The sequence below is a fragment of the Neopsephotus bourkii genome, unplaced genomic scaffold, assembly GCF_033783945.1.
Source record: "Neopsephotus bourkii isolate Nb327-2 ecotype Australia unplaced genomic scaffold, CSIRO-AGI_Nbou_v1 NB_54, whole genome shotgun sequence".
NCBI classification, from domain to species: domain Eukaryota; kingdom Metazoa; phylum Chordata; class Aves; order Psittaciformes; family Psittacidae; genus Neopsephotus; species Neopsephotus bourkii.
In genome coordinates this window covers 316,528-336,305 of record NW_026900571.1, presented here as the reverse complement: position 1 = coordinate 336,305, position 19,778 = coordinate 316,528, and the positions used below count along the sequence as shown (strand labels likewise).

General features: G+C 39.6%; 1 protein-coding gene across 1 annotated transcript in view; it reads right to left on the bottom strand.

The window, feature by feature from the left end:
- SCFD2 (sec1 family domain containing 2) overlaps window positions 1-19,778 on the bottom strand; it is a 191,775-nt gene that overhangs the window by 125,880 nt on the left and 46,117 nt on the right. Inside the window, exon 4 of the mRNA XM_061352578.1 lies at window positions 11,939-12,114. Within this exon, the coding sequence (XP_061208562.1) occupies window positions 11,939-12,114 (176 nt within the window). The remainder of the gene's footprint in view (window positions 1-11,938; window positions 12,115-19,778) is intronic.

Genomic DNA, 19,778 nt, shown 5'->3' with positions numbered 1-19,778 from the left:
TTGTATTCACTCCTAAAAATTAAGTGGTTTTCTTCCTGCTCTCTCTTTTTCCCACATTGTCTAGTCTAATGAAAGCGGCCGTAAAGAGTTACACATCCAGCATGGTCCACTGTGATTTCACCAGAACAAGGATACATGGTCATTCTGGTCCAATGAACAAGGACCAACAGTCAAGCAATTAATCACTTTGCATAACATATTATTTTACCCTTGGTGGTTTTGTAACTGGACAGCAGGCACAGCCTAGAGCATCCTGTTTGTAACCAACAGCAGAAGCAGACGCAAGAGCATGATATTTGCCATAAACATTTCTAAGAACAAAAACATGGTGATAGTTTTCAAAAGGCCTTTAAATGTTCACCAGATGTGGAGCACATGTGGCCCTTGAATGTGAGAGAATAATGTGACAATAAAGTTGAATCAACACAACATGTGCCAGTAATCACACCAAGATGACATGCAAATGCTTAAAGATAAAAATATGCAAATTATTTTTAGTTCTTCAGGACAGAAAAGCAGATCACCTGGCCATCCATGAGTTGCTGTTTTCACCATCATTTGAGAACCCATCTGCATGAAATATGTTGTTCCCTCTGTGAAACAGTGTCTAACTTTCGTATCTTTACAAAGAAATTCCACACCTGTTGCACTACTTAACTGAGAACAAGATTTAAAGGTATCCTCTGCCTTTACACGTTTTATGAAAATAAAACTCTTACGAACAGTACATGCAGGAAAAGGATAAGATAACTAGTGCCCACCAAGAGTGCTTTAGTGATGTCTTCGAACTGTGCATCCTCTTTTGACTTACAGAAGGGAAGCAGGATGAGAAAGGGCACACTAGTCCATGCTTGCCTATACTTCTCCGAGTCCACCCATCAGATGCTAAAGAAATCATTCACTTTCCAGTAGCAATCACTTCTAATAGAAATCTTGCTCAGGATATGGATAAAACACAAACGCACACAGTGATAGTCTAGGCAACAATTAATTTCATGGAGGCAACCAAACCATTTGCAGATGCTGACATTTGGAGCTCAAACTGATAGCCTTACACAGGTTGAATTTATACGGAAGTTTCATTCTGTTCAGCTGCAAAAAAAATGGGTGAAATCAGAACCCAAAGTAAAACACTGAAGCTTTACACCATGCTAAATAGAATTCTCCACTCTTACATCCCCTGAAACACATGGTGGCTTCCCAATCTATACGTCTGTTGACAATGCGTGTAGTCAGGCCCCTACCAATTAAATGTTGGCATATGTGCCTTCTGTACATACAACCTCTTCTCTGCAATGAACAAGCAGATGAAACTAAACCAGTATGCAGACAATGCAAAACTTCACCTGTGTCAATGACTGACATTCCCTTTAAGTAGCAGCAGCTTACATCTTTGTGTGTCTGCTGCCATCTCTGTAGATGCAATGAAAAGATGTAATGAACCATTTCCCTTCTACAGCAGTTAGATTCTCAAATGGCCTTTTTTTCCAGGGGACACAGGAGAAGAAGCATCAGTTTTCCAGTAATACTGGCAAGCTTGCAGAAACCGTAGATAAGAGGACACAGAAGGTGCTACCTGAGCAGTCCTAACGCTTTCCAGAACTCCTGTGGAATAAGGGGCAGTGAGTGCTCTGTATTGATTCCTTGAGTACCAAATAGTTTTTGAGTAATTCCAGAAATGAAATAACATGGACAAAAAATCCATCTACAGTCTGGGGAAAAACATACACAGAGGGGATGCAGGATAATTCAGTTAAGACAAGTGAGAAGGCTGAGAGAGCTTTTCACTTGGCTTTTGGTACATGAACATATATTTTGAAATGTATTCCTGTGTATTATAAGACTTACACCCAGCTACGCATACTGTCCATCACAAGTAACAAACTTTAGCCAGTGGTACATGATAGCAAGTATTATCTTTTAAAATGTTCATTTTTGTTGTATTCTGCAAGCAGAGACCTTCAGTTTTCTCGTAGCTGTATCTGTTAAACAGATACAAGAATGAATGCTTTTTAAAAATGTACTTTCAAAATCAAACAGAATCAAACCAAATCAAGCCAGTGAGAGCTTGATCACCAGAAACATCATAGCCATTTAAAAACTATCTGCTAATAAAAAGGTGGTTGAGGACCCATGCCAGTCTCTCTTGGGGAACCTTTATTTTAACCACACTCTGATCCTACTAACTGAAAAACATTATTCTGAGCAGATACACTTAACACCTCCAGCATTTGAGAATCTCACTTAATACAGTGCCTACAACTTCCCAGCTTGCTCCTGTGTTGCTGAAGAATACTGGGCTAAGAAATTCAGAGGAAACTAGAGATATTTTTTAAAACTTAAAGAAAATGTTCTTTATTTTTATTAGCGAAGAACCCTTCTGCTCCATTCAGGAAAGGCAGCACTATTATGTGAACGTGAGATGAAACTGTGGAGTACGTCTGAACAATTTGCTGCCTACGACTTTGCAATTTCGCTTTCCCTAGACTTGGGGATGGCTAGGGAAGAAACACTAGAAGAGAAACTGCTGGATAGAATCAAATCATACTTGAAGAGTTTCTCATCTCTGGGCCATTACCTTTTCTTCTTCTCTTACAAATGCTCTCGCTAAAAAGAATTTGAAACCTTTCCCATCCCCAGGCAGAGACCCAGACTACCATTTATTACTTATCCATTACCTACATTTTACTCTCCTGAAGGATGAATCTACATCCACCTGACAGTCGTGCTGAATGGCACTGGTTTATGGACCAAACCATTTATTTATTGTAACTACAACCATATGTTTTAACCTGCTAAAAATGATGAAATACTTCCCATCAATAGTCCAAGTTAGATTTCTATACTGAATTGCCTAATGTGAACATACAACATTTCTGTACTTCAAACAAACAGAGTGTGAGGAGGTGAAGAGCAGTTAAATATATTCATGCCTTATTAGACACAGCTGCACAAACGGGCCATCATATTTCATTAGAAAATACTGTACAAGTGTTACTTGTGCACGGTACCCTTCATTTCTGCAGGCAACATGACTACTTTGAATTACAGGAACACTCACAGAACCATATGTTATTTGTTTAAAGGCACACAAAGGGAAACACCCTGGGACAGGGTGGTGCAGGGTGGGACATCCAGAGAGAAATGTCATTTTTTCCTCCTGTGCCTACTACATTTTAATTAACAAAGCATTTTTATAGGATACATGATAGAGTAAACACAGAGAAAATTACACTACAGAAGCCTCAGACTTGGTAAATCCAGGTCACTTCTAGGTATGGAGCAAGTATTTCCTTTTGCTTTCTGGAGGGAGGATGAGGGCAAATGAGCTGTAGCCAGCAGGCAGCTTCCAGCATAAACCCGCTTTTGTCAGCCCTATAGTATGCTGCCTTTCATGTTCTTGTACCCAAATATGGTGCCATGGGGTAAAACAGGCATGCTTCCAACGAGGTATCATTTTAGCTTGAGAAAGTTCCTAGAGAAACTCAATGGCAATAAAAGGTAACTTAGCTGAAGAGGCATGAACTGGAGAAAATCTAAAGAAAATAAACCACTAGAAGAAATCTCCCCATTTCCCAAGAAAACCTAGGAACATGTAGAAGACACCCACTAGGACCGAGTTGTTTGTCTGTTACACATACCTTCGGAATAGCAGAGGTAGTAGTAACCACTTTGATTAATTCCTAATATTTTATACTTCTCCAAGTGGGAAGAGTTAGTTACAAGTTTGTTTAAGCAGAAGTAACTGGTCATCTCCAAGGGGATGCAAGACAGTACTATACTGGCAGACCTCTGAGAATACAGCTTTGATTTTAAAAATGATTCTTCATGACCTATTGCAGAGGTAAAATTCCAATAAGATTTTGTCGGCTGAGCCACCATGTTGCCTTTCTCACAACACCTGCTCTTCTAACCTAGACAAAGAGAGCTGAGCCTGCCTTCTTCACTGGAAGTGAGCAAATGATATCAGCAAGCCTACACTTGCAAACAATTATACCATAATTTATGACAAAAATCTACCATGGCTCCATAACTGGACTAAGCTGCAATCAACCTGTTGTGTAGGACTATCTCTTCATGCGGCTCTTCATGTAGCTTCCTTTGAGCATGGAGGTTTTCACTGAAAAATGGCCAAAAACCATGCAGAGTTTTGCAAGTTCTCTAAACCATTGCCGGTTCAATTCCACCAGGTAAACCATAAAATCCTAAGTTAGGAAAAACAGTTAACTCCTAGACCACCCCAATCTTGGCTGGTCTGACAACCTGAACAACTAACACCACCTTGTTTTCCATCAAGTAGGCAAAATCAAATTAAGAATATACCTACCTTCCTACTGAAAATAATGGGTTTGGGAAAAACATTAGCCTCAGAGTCTTGAGCACAGCTGCTCCTTCAAAGAGCTCCAAGACCAAGAACAGATGATGCAGAGAGAGACAGAGCTGTGATCTGAAGGCAGCAGCCATAAAGCCATGTTTCCACAAGCACCCCAAGACTTGCCAAAGTTGTTGTTTATTTTTTGTCGGGGCAAAAATCCCATTGCATATTCTGCAGGACATGAGAAAAACAGAGGCTAGAGTAACAGCTAGGGATCGGTACATTGCCAATTGGACTATCAGCTTTCCAGGTTGGGGCTCACTAACGCCCAGACTACCTAGACTGTGGGAAAAAGTTAGGTGTGCACCTGTATGTCTGTGCTTGCACCATGTGCCCAGAAATGGCAGTGATCCGAGGAAGCATGTGTGCCACTGGAAAGGGAACTATGCAAATCGTTAAAGTGGGGAGACAGAGGGAATGCAACATGGCAGCCCCACTGGTTATTTTGGATATTGCCCACAGTAAAGTTTTCATTAATCCTGAGCTGTGTTGTTTCTCTGCTTTCTCCTTGCCAGTCTGTAGGAAACAATCAAATACATCCTCCAAAAACTAAGGAAAACTAAGCCGACAGGCGCACATAATCGCACTCAAAACCGGATATACAGCCCTGGCACCACCAAATTGGTTTGCAGATAAGAGATTTGATAGGTGATTTACTGACTTTGAACTAATCACTACAATGATAAGGAATTCCTCTGAATAAAGCTCTCATGAGATGCTTGTGCTTTGTGCTGTTGATTTAATTATTATTACAACAGTACCTAGAATCTTACATAGAGACAATACATGGATTGTAAATATAAGGCAATGCTGATTTTCTTAAAGACTAATATAATTAGCAAAAGCAGACAAAACCCAAAAGTAAATGCAGTCCTGCTTTAAACCTATAGCAGCAGCAAAACCTAGTTAGGATTATTAGCTAAGAAACTTTATCTATAATCTTAAAAAGACCTTTCTTTTCTGCATGACAAGCCGAGTGTATCATCTAGACTGAAAGCATCCAAAAGAGTACACCAAACAAGTCTTTTTACCAAAAGAACATGGGTATCATAATGAACAAAATGAATAGAAAATTAAATGCTAGAGCACAGACGGAGCTGCCTCCCTCCCCATCTCCATTCATACACCACAGTAACACACAATTAACACCAAACTAATGAGCTTATTAGTAGAGACTTAAACACCACAGTAACACCCCTCATTCAGGACTCCTCAAAAGCTTGCCAATTAACTTGTCAATCTGAATGCTGATGAATGGGCATTGCTAATGGGATTTCTGTTATTAAGAGGCAAAAACTGACTAAGGGAATCTGCACTCCTGCACTGCTTACCTATCACCGCAGAAGCCACACCTAAAAAAGGCACCCCTTACAGGTCCATCAAAATACAAGATGTTGCTGCCAAGAGTGCATGAATCCTCCACTTTGATAGATCTGAAATCACATATGCCATTTTCTACAGGTTAGTAAATCAAGAGATTTGCTCAGTCCATTGGAGACATTTCTGATGTTTTCGGAATATTTAAAGAAATATTTTACATATGACTCAGCCTGCCCTGTGTAAGTAATAGCAGAAGACAGTATTTTGGTGAGGGTGGCAACAGTCTCCTTAAGAAGAAGAAACTGGAAAGCAGATCCTGCCACTAATGTAAATCAGGTAGTACAGAACACTATCAGTGGAGCAATGCAAGGAAAGCATCAGTGGAGCAAGGAAAGGGCTTACTGGGAGCACACATGACAGAAGCTTTGCCTCTTGGAGCACAGTTAACCGTTTAAGAGCAAATGTGACTCATTCAACATTGTTAATATTGTGCCTCTCTGCAACTACTACATGTATACTGACAGCAGAGTAAGAGCACTAATTAATGCTATTTTTTACAGCAAGTAAGCAATTAATCCCCCATTTTAAGGAGAAAAGTGACAGAGAAAGAATGGCAAGCGACAGGCAGAGCCATAGCTCAGCACAGGGCTGGTTAAGGACTCTGGCTATCACTGGCCACAAGTGTTCATATCAAGCTGAAAATCATGCTGCCCTTCTGCAACATGTGCTAACAAGATATCAACTGCCGTGTAATCTCAACACGCACCTCAAAAGAAACTGCTAGGAAAGCTATTAATTGTTTAAAATTCCAACAAAATAATCTGTGTGTGCAAAGGGGGTTGCAGTGGTTTTTTGCTCCAGAAAGCTGGTTTCCATTACAATCATTTATATGTTAGGATTCTTTTATTTTACAGCAAATATTTTGGTTTTGTATATAGAATATTAATTTAAAAGTTCCCATTGATTTAACATATTTAGCCTCTTATTCCCACAAGGCTTTTAAGTTTTATTGATATGGACATTTGTTCACTCAAAAAAGCCATTTTAGGAGCTCTACACGACCCTTATCTGGATACAAAATATTAGCTCTTCCAGAAGATGAAGGAGGGAGGTCTTTACTTTTTAAATGAGAACCATCATGACAATACTTTACAATTTTTCAGACCAAACACAAGCATATTTCTTTGACAAGAACACAGAAAAATTCTCTTAACTCCCATGTGCTATGGTAACCAGACTTAAGATATTTTAACCCCTTGACAGACAGAGTTAGAAAAACTTACAGCAATTTTCTGTCAGCAGATTAATAACTTGACAGTAGAAATAGTTTCTATTCACTCCCAAAGGATTTATTCAGATTAAAACAATGTTAAACCAATCCCTACTTATATTTTATTTTGCTTTCAAATTAGTCTGATGAGCATCCTACTCACAGAAAACTACCTTCACTAGAAAAATTATACATACACGTTTATAGAGTAGAAGAGTTTATACACGCACTTATCTTCCTTCCTGGGCTTGACTAGTTGGAATACCTGTCATGTCAAGCCTGGGAAATGCTCCTAGTACTCTGTGTACATGGAATATGAATTGTAACCAATAAGCTCCTCCTCTGTGGAGCATGGGTGGTGAACAAATGCAACCAAAACAGCTCATCGCTTACAGAAATTTAATCCACTGTTTTTACCTGTACTGCTGTAGCACCAAGGAGTCCCCAGCATTTCAGGGCTCTGCTTTATAGAAATGTACAGAAAACACACAAACACAAAGGTAAGAGGCATGGAGCAAGCAAAATAAATGAACTAAGACCATACAAGGGCAGGTGACAAGAAGCAACACTATGTCAGGGCTTGTATAGACCAGTTTTTAGGCAAGTTCATGAAACCTAACATGAATTTTATGTAGAATAAATACTTGCAAAGTTTAAAATATCACACATATAAAGGGCAAAATCCAAATAGGTTTTCAGGTTTACATGTTCTGACTCTCAGTTTCAATTAAGCAAATCTCCCAAATAGGTGGTTAAATAAAAATTTACTGTAAATACTGAATTATAAATATTATAGTATTTTAAATAGTGAATTTGCAAGCTTAAGCAAGTGACTGCTTTCAGGACTATTTTCTCTCCAGAAGTCATCAACAAATTACATTTCACTCTCTAGCTGCGTAAGACAAAACAGAGGCATAGAACGGTGTGGGCTGGAAAGGAACTTAAGATCACCTAGTTCCAACCCCCTCTGACACGGGCAGGGATGCCTTACCCTAGACCACGTTGCCCAAGGCTCTGTCCAATCTGCAATCCTATCCAAAAGGTACCAGATTTCAGAGGATGACCTTTGCAATCAACATGATACCAAGCAAGACTCCCACCAAGCCAATTCATTCCGTATGTAGCTTTATATTAAAAAGCAATTGATCTAATTTCAAGATCAAGATTTTATGTAAATCTCTAATAACAGGCAGTTATCATGGGTATTCTTTCAAATACTGTTGCAATAACTTTTCTAAAACCATTATTTAACAACATTGTAGGCCACCAAAAAGACAACGTATTGCACTGAGCTGAGCTATATAATGATAAATTACATGTAGACTAAAGCAATATAAATAATAGTAACAAGGAATGCAACTTATCTTAATCTATTCTATGTAGAAATAAAGGTCTCACTACAGCTGAACAATGAATTATTCTTGCAGAACTACTCCAAAAGTTTCTCTGCTTTCCCACTGCTTTGTATCTAAGAGCGTGCTTCAGCAACCCTGATGCCCATGCTTAAGCTTTTGGTTTATACCAGTTTACAGTCAATAAATGTCACCTCATAACTACTGTACCCTCTAGAAAAGCTGAGAGGTCTGAGAACTACACTGAGTTCTAGGCAGGGAAAGTCTGCAGACTGGTGTCTTACAGTTTCCAAATTCATTGGCATGGGATCCTGTGCAGGCATGCATATGTGAACAACGCCTACCATATTATGCAATGGCCAAAAGTGCAAATAAATAGTCATGTCACCCTTGATTCAGTAATAAGCTGTGCGTACCCCCGTGTTTGTAAAAATGGTAGAGAATCACGGCACAGGATGGAATGGTTACCAGCACCCTGGCTATTATATCTTGCTACTGAAAACATTAACTAGAACGACAAATACTCAGCTGTATTGCAGTTTTTCCACTTCTTTTTTTGTGAGTTTGCACTCTAATATTCATAGGAGAAAGAATGATGTCATTTTATTAACCTTATAACAGCTTTCTGCCAACAGAAAAAACAAAAACATTGGAATGACCATCTGGTGTGAAGTTTCTGTTTCTCTTAAAAACACGCCTGTATTTTCTGTTGCTCAAGACACCAAGGGCAAAAAAAATAAATACCTGCTTCTGACAAATTTTACAGCACTGAAATGAAAAAATAGATATAAAATACAATTCAGCTAATTAATATTTGGAAATGTCAACATGAAAATAGTGTATGGTCTGGAGCTCTTCATGTATGTATGTGTAGCATCCAACCTCAGGAGTTTCAGAGCAGTACCCTTCATAGAGCAACTGCACTTTCTCTTGGGGCACATTATACCCCAATCACACTTTCTACTGCTGCTGGGTACTTTAAAATTGAATTTGTAGGCAGAAATCCCTGCTCCATGAATATACGAGTAGTATATATTAAAAACAACAAAAATATATTTTTCTCTCATGGTGTCACATTTTGTTTAAATTCTGAAGAGAGCTCCTCCTCTTGTGCTTTTGTATTTCATAGGCCTCTACTGCTTAATAAACCTCCACGAAAGTTACAGATTTTTAATTATGATAAAATAGTGGAAGTGGGCTGCTTTCTACCTTTACTAGGCCATTTTTAGAACTGAGTGCCTGCAACATCAGCTGCAAGGAATGAATCAAGGAATAAGAAAAAGCAAAATAGAAGAGGTTATTCAGTGTAAGAGTTAGACTAAAGGCTTCATGTCAACAATATGGTTTTTATGAAAAGAACAAAATAGACTAAGCTGAAAATCGTAAGACCCAACAGAGAGATCCAGTAATGAGAAATTCCAAAACTGTGTAGAATGTTTTGGGGGGAAATCTGAGAATTCTTACACCACCCGTTTATACTGGGTTATCTCCATGGCATCAGCTGAGTTTGACATGCATCCATCAGTAAAAAAATACAGAATTCCTACGTTGTCTGAATCTAATATTACTCCCAGTAGATCTTTTACAAACAGTTGTCTTCTATGTGGCTCCAGTATAGGATAGTAACAACACCATTTTCTTGTTGAAACAATTTTTATTGAGGATTTTTTAAGATTTATTGTTGTAAAATACTGAAACGTAACAATTATGCTAAAGAATTTCTCAGAAGTACTGCTGAAATAGACTACCATAGCATCAAATTCAGTGCAGTGCTATGTAGCAACTATTCATAACATAATTCCTGGCTGTTGTTTTTAAATATAAATATCTCTAATGTCTTCTGGGTCTCTCAGTATTGTTTTGCTCTCCCTACAAAATCCTGTCAACAGAACAGAGATGTGCCATGTGCTCAGAAGTAGATAATGCATGTCAGACTCTGTTTTCAAAATAGAATCAGTAAGAGGATACATGCTGTACAGATTGTGTAATTCAAAATAACAGTTGTTTGAACTACTGAAAATGAGTATGTGCTTAAGGAACAGTTACAAATGTTAGTCTAGAAAGTTTGTTTTGGCTAACACATTTTACCTTAATATGATGGGTGGAAGGCAGTGGGTATAATCATAGATGGCTTTGGATTATGAGAGTGCTTGTTATACATTTCTTTTTTATAAAATATATAGCTTGGTTGTTTTTTACCTCCGTTTTTCCACTCCCTGATGATTTACGACATGGCATTTATATAGGCAGTTGTGTGTTGCGAAAACAATGCTGAGCTTGCAGCTTTATTTTAATTCTAAAGCTGAACTGGTTTTAAGATGGAACTTAACCAGCTTCGGAGAAGAGCTATGTGATGTGAGTCACTGCAGGAGAAAGAAGGGGATTAGGAGTTGTCAGTGCCATGCTCTACAGTGGAGACAAACCAACAAAATGGCTGCAATGAGTTCTTTACCTGAGATGTGTTTTTTCTTAATTAAAGAAGGCTGCCTATGTAATTAAAAAATATGTCAGTCTTGCCAAGAGAGAACAGCTTTTTAAATTAATGTAGTCAAAGAGCTCGCTACTCCTCAAGCTTTGCATCCAACCCCCCCCCCCCAAGTTGCAGAAATTTATTGACTACAAAGTTATGAAGTATGGGCTGAGTCTCCTCAAAGGACCAGGGATTATATCCTGCTGCCATAGATCATGAAGAGAGTTGGGTTGCTGGTTTGTTTTCAACATCTAGACAAAGACAGCTTATTTTTACAGTAGTATTATCTTCTTTTAGTTGAGATCCATACTATATGCTTCGCTCATTTAAGGCTGGCTAACTTCATTAGAAGTTACTTTATAAAAAGACTTGCCTTTTGCTACGATTTCAGACGGTTCGTCTAAAAGCAACACAATGGCAGAAGAGAAAGCACAGGGAGGAAAGGTTTGAGCTTTTCCTAAATTTCAGCAGAAATTAACTTCTCCTTTTTTTCATACGTCTCCAAAGGTTAGTAGGATAAGAGTTCAATATACCACTAGCTTCATTTCCTGAGAGAAATCCAAGTGTGATACAAAAATAGTATGTAAATACTACTGTGGTCACCAACAGGATGCTGTAAAAAATGTGGTGGTGGGAAAATCTGAGGGTAGATAACAGCTGTGACCAAGAGAAACCTCACTCTCTTCGTGCATGGAATTTCCTACTACACTTTCACCTATTCAGCAAATTACACAAGTTTTACACTCACATAGTAACAAAATCCTCTCTGTATTTGATTCAGCTCATTACCTCCAGAAGCATCTTCAGAATGATGATGATGAAGATGATAATAATGATAATAATCATATCCAATGTGAAAAGTTACTATCATCTTGAAAATTCGTACAGATGTAAAACCATAATCCAATTCAATTATTTATGTACTTCACTTTTAATGATCACTGTTCAGTTTATAAACATTTTCTTAGACAAAACTATAAAAGACTATGTAGGTTCCCATTCCTTTTACAAGTTTGACAGTAAGAAACAGCTTTTTAACAAGACATTCAGTACACTTCTTCATAAAAAATAAAGCTACAGCATCCAGTGGGAACTCAGAAATTAAATAAACCATTTTTTACTTAGGTCAAACAAATTCACATAATACGTACCTGCAGAAGTAATCTCTCAAAGGCAAGGAAGTTGTCCCATTTGGAAGTCTGGGGGTGTTTCAAAGTCTGGATCGTGGCCAGCACAAGCTGCAGAAGACCACAATGGTTCTCCAATGCTCTGAGATTGTTTTTGAAAAGCTTAATGTAGGAGCTGAGCTGTTCTGGGGTGACTCTGCCTGTGGAAAGGAAAACAGGATACAGCACTCACTGGAGGTAAATACAAAGCTACATTTTTTTAATTATAGTGAATGGGTTATAGAGAACTTTAAAGGCTTTCTCCACTATGGCCTAATCATTTAAGATAGGAAAATAATACCTGACGACTACTTCTAAGCAAGCTTTCTATTTTTATCAAAAGCCCAATAGGAATTTGCAGGCCTTTTACCTTGCACCAAACCCACACCCTCCAGTGCTTCCTAAGGGTGCATTTTTGATCAGTTTTGACTCAAAAAATAGAGATATTTTTAGTGATTCAAGGAACTGTTTTCTGAAGCTGTTCTTGGAAGGGACAGTTCTAAGGCGTGACTCTTCAAGTTTCTAAGATGCAGTAAGCGTAGCATGATTTCACTTGTTATTTGAAACTAAACACCCCAGTGCCCATATGCCCATAGATCTGCCTCTAATAGAAGAGCATGAACAAAGTCATTCAGGCCACACAGACACTACAGAACTAGAAGTTAACAATACTGAAGTGCCAGTTAAACTGCTCGATCAATTTGTATTTTAGAAGTGATCTGTTCCAGGGAGGAAGGTCCATAGTACCTCATCTGCCCCAAGAAAACCCTCACGGCGATCACATATGCCATCAACATGCAAGGAAAAATGGTGGCAAAACACCATCCTAATTGCAAGTCTGAACTGAAATCCAGTCGAGGGCTGGTTCCTGGCAATCTCTGCCAGTTACAAGTCAACTTCCTCAAGCAGATGAGACCTAAAGAGCAAGGACATGTGAAAAGGAGTGAGGAGGATCCTTTAACTTAACCAGGGCAAGCTTTGGTTCCAGGAAGGCAGTAGGCTGAGCTGACGCTAGGCGGTTCAGGGCTTACATCACTGCTCATTTTACTCCGTCTTTTTCCACAACAGAAAGATCTTGTAAGACTGTCACTGTGTTTCTTCTCTGTGTTTGGTTATATCATCACTTTACAGGGCTTTCCTTCTGCCTCCATCCTTTCAGTATCATATAAATGGCAAATAAATGATGCCAGCTGTGAATAAATGTTGAAAGAACTTTCTCTTCATTTCAGTGATACCAAGATTGGTCTTTGGAAGAGCATATAGTTTAGGGAAAGCTTCTAAATAAAGCAAAAACACACAGGCTCTTTATATGAATTTTAACAGAAAGCATCAAACCAAAAAATCAGCAAATGAACACACAAATCAAGCTGACAGCACTCAGTAGGCCGGAGAGCTGACAAAAGGCTTCCACGGTTAGCCCGCACCAGCTAAAACAGCAACCACAACCATGTGTGTTTTTAGACTAAACACTGGAGCTTTCAGTCTTGTTTTATTTCTTTTAAAGCTGTGTCAGGCAGATTTACATGGTGATTTGAAAATGTCAGTCCATGATGCCTTGCAGCATACCTTTAATAATGACTGCATTATTACCTATAGAAGTCCTGATACATTGTGGCATATTCAAAACCTGGTAACTTACTTCAACTGGGAGAACATGAAGTTGCCAGCCCTTCCCTCACATGAAACAATAAAATGGAAGGGCTTTCAAGACTTCTGATTTCAATTAAAAAAATTTATTTCAAGAGCTTTGTTCCATATTGTCCCTTGTGAAAGTGAATCCAGATGCAGCACTGGATCAGTGTAAGATCTATTCAGCACCATTTTAGACAATCAAATTCTTTCCCACCCTCAGAGTGCCACCAAAAGGAAGTCCAATACACATGTAAACAGAAGTGAAATCCTGACATTAGCAAATCATTAACAAAACTTACATTGGCATTAAAGAGTCCAGTATCTCATCTATGATACTTACAATATCAATGGAACCACTCGGATCCAGGGCTCAAGAGTTCCAGCCAATTTCTACACAGAAATCTCCCTGGACAACTGGCTAATAAATAAAACTGTTCCAGTAGATGAGGAAAGGAATTTGGGAAAGTGACTGGTAGTAATCAGCAATTAAATGACTCTTCCTGAGGCCTAAATCCTCATCACCTTCCCTGCTGCTTGCTCACAGAGGGAGACTTCAGCACAACAGACTAAATTTGATCTAATCCTAACCCCACCAGCCTTCTATTTTTTTTAAGTCCCTTTACCATCTTAAGTCCTTTTGTGTTGCAATGTGGCAGACAGGTCTTATGAAACCAAGAAGAGACAGATGACAACCACATCATCATGTTTCAACTGCTCTTCTAAAGCATGGCCACATGTCTGTGTGGGCACCAAAATCTGATTTGTGAGGACAACCTTATGCTGACAAAGGACTTGATCATTTTTTAATCCCTGGATGTGGGAAGAAGTATCACCTCAACCACCCTGAAGTGATATAAAAGTATTGATAACCTTTCTTGCACAAACACCAAGAATTCCATATTGTCTGGGAAGTAACCTTTGCCAAGTGTAGGATGTGTGAAATAGGTTACAGATACCCCAAACACTGTCAACATTGTCATGACAGAGAACTCAATAAAAACATTTACTGAAAGTAATATTTAAAAAAACCAAACAAAACCATTTCAAAGCTTCACATCTCTTCACAAGTACAGCAGTGAGGATAAAATGAGTAGGTAGTGACTGGGAATTCTCACAGCGAAATTCAAAAGCTAACAGAATACAGGAGGATGGGGAACAGGGAAGGACAACAGTAATGCTGACAGACTGATGATGCAGACATTGCAGGAATGAATTCAGCTAAGAAACTCTGAATGGCTAGTTAGTAACAACCAAAATATTTGTGCACTAATGCAAGAATCTTGGGCAACAGAATGAAAAAGTAGTATAAGGAATGAAACTGGACAGTACAGAAATAACGGAAACATGGGACTCGGTAAGAGCCAATTCCATGTCCCCTTCAGTCCTGCAATAACTGATCTTCAAATCTTTTGGGACAGAGATGGTGAATTCCACCTCCAACTTTCAACAGCTCAGGGCAGACCACAGAAGAACTGCAGATCACTTTCACCAACTTTTTAATTACAGAAGCCATACTTTGCATTACAAATAAATAAATAAATTGGAATAAATTATTTTTTGTTAAATATTAAATGACAGTTAATACTACTGTATTATAATAATGCACAAATGATGATGTGTACAGAGAGACTGAAGGGAAGAAATAATTCTACTACTAATAACGCAGATCACTCAAGTTAGACATAATGAGGCTGAAATTACCAGCAACTATTGGAGGTGTGTCAAAAATCCGGTTTTGAGTAGTGAAAGTAGCCTGAGTGGAACAGAAAGACTTTCACCTCAACGGTTAAACAACAAGTTAACTGGACAAACCGCATTTGTAGACATCAAGACATTCATCCACAACACGACTTTTTTCCATTTTAAATTAATGCTGCGGTCTGTGCAGTGTAACGCAGGCATCGCTTCAGGAAAATAATTATTTTTCAAGATAGATTTACTGGTAGAAGCAAATTCTTAAAATTCAGAATCCTGAAGTACTGGTTTGTTTTTGCTTTTGTTTTGTGTGTTTTGGGTTTTTTTACATAAAGATTTATGCATAAATGAGGTGTCTAAAGACCAAAGGTCGGAATTATTAATGCCCTGTTCCAAACACACAGTCCTTATTTTTTCATCTAACACTTCGTTAATTATATCCATAGGGACAAGAAAACAAGTAAAGAGGAAAGTACATTTTGTGACCAATTGAATAATTAAGGGGGTGCTCTTCCAAGACTATAGGAACCGCCAAATACACATAGCTTTAAGCTTTGTTCGATTTTATGCAAGAACACAGGCTGAGCTTCACTGGGTAAAGCGATTTTGCTGAGGTCCATTTTTCACTTGACAGAACCACAAATAAGAAATGAGCTTGGCACATTTATGTTCACAGGCGAGGTCTTTCAAGGCAGTAGAGGGCTGAAAAATTCCAAATATATTGCTTTCCTCATCCCCAGTCTCAGGAAAATAGACTTATCTCTCCCAGTAGCTTGCCTCACATCGTGTCCAATGCCGGATACTTGCAAGGAATGTAGAAAGCTCTCATACTCCATGAAGCCAATTGGACAACAGTACGGCTAAGGGAGTCACATATTTTACAAACTAAGTGAAGGCAGTTTAGCAGGATGGACGACACCCCTTGTGTCCCTTTGCTAGTGTAATTTCCAGATGTTACTATTAACTCAAAATGCTTTTGTACTTCTTAGGAAGTTTAACAGTAACTGCCACGAAAATAATTTAATTTCAATGTTTCTTTAGTTAACTTCAAAAGTCATCAGTCCCTCAATCGTTAATAAAGAAAAGAATGTCAACTACTCCCTAGTTCTTTGGAGCGATGAAAAGTAGGCCAGTATGAGATGCTGTTTGGCACATTTCCCCAGAATAAGGCTCTGGACCTGAAGAGCATTAAACATTACAGGAGACTGAAAGGATATGTCACAACCTTATTTCTAAGTGCTCCTCTCCATCAGCAAACACAAACCCATCCGCTCTGGGGTTGATGGTCACTTCCAAGCTTCTCTCTGTTTTCTACTGCAGAAGCACTAGTGTCAAGGTAATCCCACAGTCACAGGCATGAGCATAAGTGACAAGTCTTCACCTCAGCGCTTCCAGGATAAGTCCATCTCGGGGGTCTGAGCAGCCCCTGAAGTACACCCAAAACTGCACAGCAGTGATGGCCTTATGCTGCCTGTCCCCAACAGCACTGTGCCACCAAGGGAGAGCTGTGACCAGCCTTCCCTCCTTGCTGCCCCTTACTGACCCCCATTCCTCCTGCCACTTTAGCAATAGCTGCAGAACACAGGCACTGGAGGTCAGCCACCCTTCCCTGCCTGTCATGGGCTTTCCAGTGCATCTCAATTCACCCCGGAGTGATAGACTTTCAGAGGTCTACCTGAGGAGACAGAGCCTGCCATGTCGTATCTCTAAAGGTGTGTACAGCAGTGGCTTTCAAGGACATGGAACCCATTGAGAATGGTGACAACTATGCTGACATTTAGCAAATTCTGAAATAGAGGTAACACCCAGAACAAACAAAGCTGGACTCTTTACTACTCAACTAACACTTGCCATGAGAGTCTGTACTTTTAAGCCAACTTGGCTTCAGTCTCATCAAGTTATAGCAGTCAGCTATCTACAAGCAGTTTATTATTCATCACTATGGTATCACTAAATCCTTGCTTTAACAGTATTCCTAGCTAGATCAGCTATATTTAAGTAAGTGCCACATGCAATTTTAGCCTTCTCTCCTAATTAGCCTGGGGTTTATTAGAAAATGGAATCCATGCTTAAATATCAGTTCTGTTACTATTCTTTCTCTATTCTTTGCATGCCTTAAAACAAATCATCAGTTAGGTGGGGCAAACATAACTAAACCACTAATATAATCTCCAGATTTTCAGTTCTAAGCACCTAAACGCAGATGCCTGAATATGACAACAGTTATGATTTACAGTTCCTAAATTACCTACAGTTTTAAGTTTCCCAGTATTTTCACAGTATCACAGTATCACAGTAGGTTAGAGATTGGAAGGGACCTCAAAAGATCATCTAGTCCAATCCCCCTGCCGGAGCAGGAACACCTAGATAAGGTTACACAGGAACGTGTCCAGGCGGGTCTTGAATGTCTCCAAAGAAGGAGATTCCACAACCTCCCTGGGCAGCCTGTTCCAGTGTTCCGTCACCCTCACCGAGAAGAAGTTTCTTCTCAGGTTCAAGTGGAACCTCTTGTGCTCCAATTTGTACCCATTTCCCCTTGTCCTTTCATTGTTTGCCACTGAGAAGAGCCTGGCTCCATCCTCGTGACACTCCCCCTTTATATATTTATATACACTAATAAGGTCACCCCTCAATCTCCTCTTCTCCAAACTATAGAGACCCAGCTCCCTCAGTCTTTCCTCATAAGGGAGATGCTCCACTCCCTTAATCATCTTAGTTGCCCTGCGCTGGACTCTCTCCAGCAGGTCCCTGTCCTTTTTAAACTGAGGGGCCCAGAACTGGACACAATATTCCAGATGAGGTCTCACCAGGGCAGAGTAGAGGGGAAGGAGGACCTCTCTCGACCTACTAACCACCCCCCTTCTAATACAACCCAGGATGCCATTGGCCTTTTTGGCCACAAGGGCACAGTGTCGGCTCATGGTCACCCTGTCGTCCACCAGGACCCCCAGGTCCCTCTCCCCTACACTGCTCTCTAACAGGTCGTTCCCCAATCTATACTGGAACCTGGGGTTGTTCCTGCCCAGATGCAGGACTCTACACTTTCCCTTGTTATATTTCATCAAGTTATTCCCCGCCCAGCTCTCCAGCCTGTCCAGGTCCCTCTGGATGGCAGCACAGCCTTCTGGCGTGTCGGCCACCCCTCCCAGCTTAGTGTCATCAGCAAACTTGCTGATAGTACACTCAATTCCCTCATCTAAATCGTTGATGAATATATTAAATAATACTGGTCCCAGTACCGACCCTTGAGGCACTCCACTAGATACAGGCCTCCAACTAGACTCCGCCCCATAGACTACATTTTCAGAAGGCTTTGACAAATGTAACTGGTAGCTTAGGTGTCCCAGTGTGGATCGATACCTTTTTCGTCCTTCAGAGCTTTGTTTTTAAATGCACAGCCACTCCAACCCATTATTTCCTTCTTTGTGTACTCTACCATTCAGTTTCTCCTTTTCATTGTTAAACCAGTATCAACAAAAAAGTGACAACCATCTCTAGCCAAGGTCGACAATACTCTTGTTGCCCTCACAAATATTAAAGCAGATTTCAGATCTGATCGAGTAATTAGGTGAAATTTAACTTCCAGAATTGAGCTTCACAGGAGTCACCACCTATATTAAACTTCCAATTTAATACTCAAATTTAATCCTCTAATCTCCTTCTTAATCTTGACTAAATATGCATAATGGTCATATTTTACTACCTTACTTTTCACCTTTACCATTAAGTTAACAAGCACTAAGTACTAGGCCACATCCCAGCCAGAGGATCTCCAGCCCTAAAATAGCCTAGTAATCATTGAACACAGTAATTCACTGTGACTATAAAGGGACTTGAAATTGGCAAATTTGGTTGAATCATCTCCTGCATGCTTTAAACTTCTCACAGAAATGAATCGACTTGTTTGTCTTAAAATAACATGCCCAAAGGATTTCAGGTGGCTTGTGCATGTCCTCATTTAACACTAAGACATATGTTTCCAGACACTGAGTACTTCATCATGTTCTTGGCACACCATCCCAGAAAGAGGGAGGTCATTGTTCTTCTTTGGTACATTATTCACAGGACTGATTATTTCTCTGATGATTTCTGAAAGCCTTCTGCAGCTGAGAACACGCTAACAATCATTTTGGGTGGTAAGCAAATAAATAGGGATGGAAAACATGATGATGTATGAGTATGTACATATGTAATTCGCCATGTCTCTTGTGTAAAGAGTCATCCTTTGCAAGACTGAGTGATCAGACTTTCACAATTATGCTTTGAAAAAAACAGTAGGCAAGCCACCCAGTTTTACTGTATTCCCATATTGCACCTCCAGCCTTATACTTAAGACACTTTGTAAGCATAGCAGCATGTATTGTATCTTTGGTTTAAATCCTCTGGCATGGGCTGTTCTCAGTGACATTTTGCTCCTTTACTTCTACTCCACCCCCGTGAGACCCCATCTGGAGTACTGCGTCCAGCTCTGGGGCCCTCAATACAAGAGGGACACGGA